Raw genomic sequence first — 2,946 nt, forward strand, 5'->3', positions numbered from 1 at the left:
GGATCACAGGCGTGAGATTGGGGTACAAAGAAATGGGCTCAAAGAAAATAAACTGGGCTTAAAGACAAAAATAAAGAAAAGAGAAGAGGGGGTCGAATTCGGCCCAAACGAGGAAAGAAAGATAAGCCAAACGCGCAGTGGGCCGAATGCTCATATTAGGCCCAATCGGTCTTGGTAGGTCAAGAGTTTTTTTTTTTTTTTTTCGAGGTGTCAACAATACTCCCCTCAATCCGAAGTAGGTGTTACAACTGAGAGATTGGATCTCAACAACACGTGACGCGGACTAGGTAGTCCCTTGGTGAAGATATCTGTCAATTGATCCGTTGTAGGCACGTAGCGAATATGTAGATCTCCGGAAGCAATCCATTCTCGAACAAAGTGATAATCCAACTGAATATGTTTGGTACAAGCATGAAAAACAGGGTTAATAGCAAGACAGGTGGCAAAGATGTTGTTATAATAAATGGTGAGAGGACTATGGACCTGTTTGGTTCAACTTTCCCAAGGGGCTTTGAGCCTCCAAAGCCCTTGGGGAAAATATAAGGTGTTTGGCAAGTGTTTTTGGGGCTCCATTGGCCAAATGCTAGCCTTGGGAATGCTGAAAGCCCAAGGCAGGTAGGGAGGTGCTTTGGGCTTTCAGCATTCTCGGAATGCTATTGTGGGGGGTTTAACGACTTTTTTTCTTTCCATTATTGCCCTCACTGATAATTGTGTGTTCCACTTTTGCCCTCAAAAGTTACTATTGATCTTCTTCAGCCATTGTCTTTCATCTTCTTCAACCCATCGTCTCTGTGCTTAGTTGCTAAGTAGTCGAGGTCAAGTCGCTAGTCACCGGTCACCAAGGTCAAGGTCGACGGTCAACCCATCGTCTCTGTGTTTTTGGGGCTCCATTGGCCAAATGCTAGCCTTGGGAATGTTGAAAGCCCAAGGCAAGTAGGGAGGTGCTTTGGGCTTTCAGCATTCTCGGAATGCTATTGTGGGGTTTTAATGACTTTTTTTTCTTTTCATTATTGCCCTCACTGATAATTGTGTGTTCCACTTTTGCCCTCAAAAGTTACTATTGATCTTCTTTAGCTATTGTCTTTGATCTTCTTCTACCCATCGTCTCTGTGCTCAGTTGCTAAGTAGTCGAGGTCAAGTCGCCAGTCACCAGTCACCAAGGTCAAGGTCAAGGTCGACGGTCACTGAGGTCGAGATCCCACAGGTCGAGGGTCGACGTCGAAGTCACGCATCCTCCGCGACTCTCGCCTGGGTCGCTTCGACCGTTGAAGGGCCAGATCTAAGTCGCCCGGCGGTCGCACAACCCCAACGTTGCCTCGCCTGGCGTCGTGCATCATCCGTGGCCCTCGCCTGGCTCGCTTCGATCGTCGAAGGGCCAGATCTATGTGGCCCCGCAGTCGTGCGACCTCGGCGTTGCCTTGTCTGGCGTCGCGCATCCTCCACGACCCTCGCCTGGGTCGCTTCGACCGTCGAAGGGTAAAATCTAGGTCGCCCTGTGACCTCGTCAAAGTATTGTCTGGTGTGGCGCTATCAATCTCAGGTACCACACTGTAGCCAACAGGAGAGAGTTAGTGTTTTGATGGATTGGGGCTTTTGGATTAAGGATTTGCAGAGAATGGGGATGGGAGAGATGCTGCAAACTCAAGCCCTCTCTTCAACGAGGAAGATGAACAGTGACATTGTTTTTCTTTTTTGTTTTTATTAAATTTTAAAATAATTTGCAAAAAGCTACACTAAAAAGTAAGCAATCAAATGCATTTGCTTTGAGCAAAATACCCTTTCCCCATAGAGCCTTGGGGAAATGGCTTTGCATTTTCTCAAAGTTGAACCAAACGGAGCCTATAAAGGGGGACCCCGAGCTCACGAAGTAAATGATGAATCCAAATAGTCTCAGCAACACATTGAGCCACAGCACGATACTCAGCCTTTGCACTAGAACAAGCAACGGTGGGTTGCTTCTTGGCACTCCATAAAACATGATTGGTACCTAGAAAAACACAAAAACTGGAGGTGGACCGTCTAGTATCGAAGCATGCAGCCCAATCTGCATCCCCATAAGCAGTCAATGAAGTGGGAGAACACTGCTCAATGAGCAATCCATGGGTGGAGGTGCCAGCTAAATATCGGTATATACGTTTGATGACCTGAAGATGAGGTAATCGTGGTTGATGCATGAATTGACTAACCAAATTCACAGCAAAACTAATATCTGGTCTGGTCATATATACATACTATAGAGCACCAACCATTTGTCGATATAATGTCGGAGAGGCGAGAACCTCACCATCGTTAGTAGACAATAAAGTCTTCGAGCCTAGAGGAGTAGATACAAGCTTGATCTTAACAAGGTCAAACTTGCGCAAAGGGCTATCAACATACTTGGCTTGAGATAAAAACGTACCATCAGAGCGGTGATGAGCCTTAATGCCAAGGAAATAGTAAAGAGGTCCAAGATCCTTCATAGCAAATTCCCATGAGAGTCGAGTAATCAAATACCGTAATAACTCGGGAGTATCACCAGTGACAAGGATATCATCAACATACAGCGGAAGATACACACGACCCCGAGAAGAAGCATAGACGAATAACGAAGGATCGGCCTTACTCGCCATGAAGCCCAAAGATAATAAAAACCTGCTGAAGCGATGAAACCATGTACGTGGAGCTTGTTTTAAACCATAATGACTTTCTGGAGACGTCACACATGATTCGTGAATTCAAGATGAGAGAAACTAGGAGGTTGGCACATATAAACTTCCTCACAAAAGATGCCGTGCAAAAAGGCATTCTTGACATCAAGTTGACGTATGGTCCATCTCGAAGAAATCGCAATAGAGAGAACAACCCGAATTGTAGTGGGTTTAATGACCGAGCTAAAAGTCTCATCGTAGTCCAGTCCGGCCTGCTGCTTAAATTCTTGTGCAACGAGGCGATCTTTGAAGCGTT

At 45.9% G+C, this 2,946-nt stretch overlaps 1 protein-coding gene across 1 annotated transcript; it reads right to left on the reverse strand.

Annotated features, from left to right (window-relative positions):
* Positions 1–1,817: 1,817 nt before the first annotated feature.
* Positions 1,818–2,612, reverse strand: LOC115666133 (uncharacterized mitochondrial protein AtMg00810-like). The gene is made up of 2 exons (XM_030587918.1): positions 2,247–2,612; positions 1,818–2,144 (listed from the first exon to the last, which is right to left on the reverse strand). The coding sequence occupies exons 1-2, from the start codon at positions 2,610–2,612 to the stop codon at positions 1,818–1,820; spliced, it is 693 nt and encodes a 230-aa protein (XP_030443778.1).
* Positions 2,613–2,946: the final 334 nt, after the last annotated feature.

Source organism: Syzygium oleosum, unplaced genomic scaffold (genome assembly GCF_021117445.2).
Source record: "Syzygium oleosum isolate NSW1041296 unplaced genomic scaffold, Sole_v2.1 Sole_v2.17, whole genome shotgun sequence".
NCBI lineage: Eukaryota > Viridiplantae > Streptophyta > Magnoliopsida > Myrtales > Myrtaceae > Syzygium > Syzygium oleosum.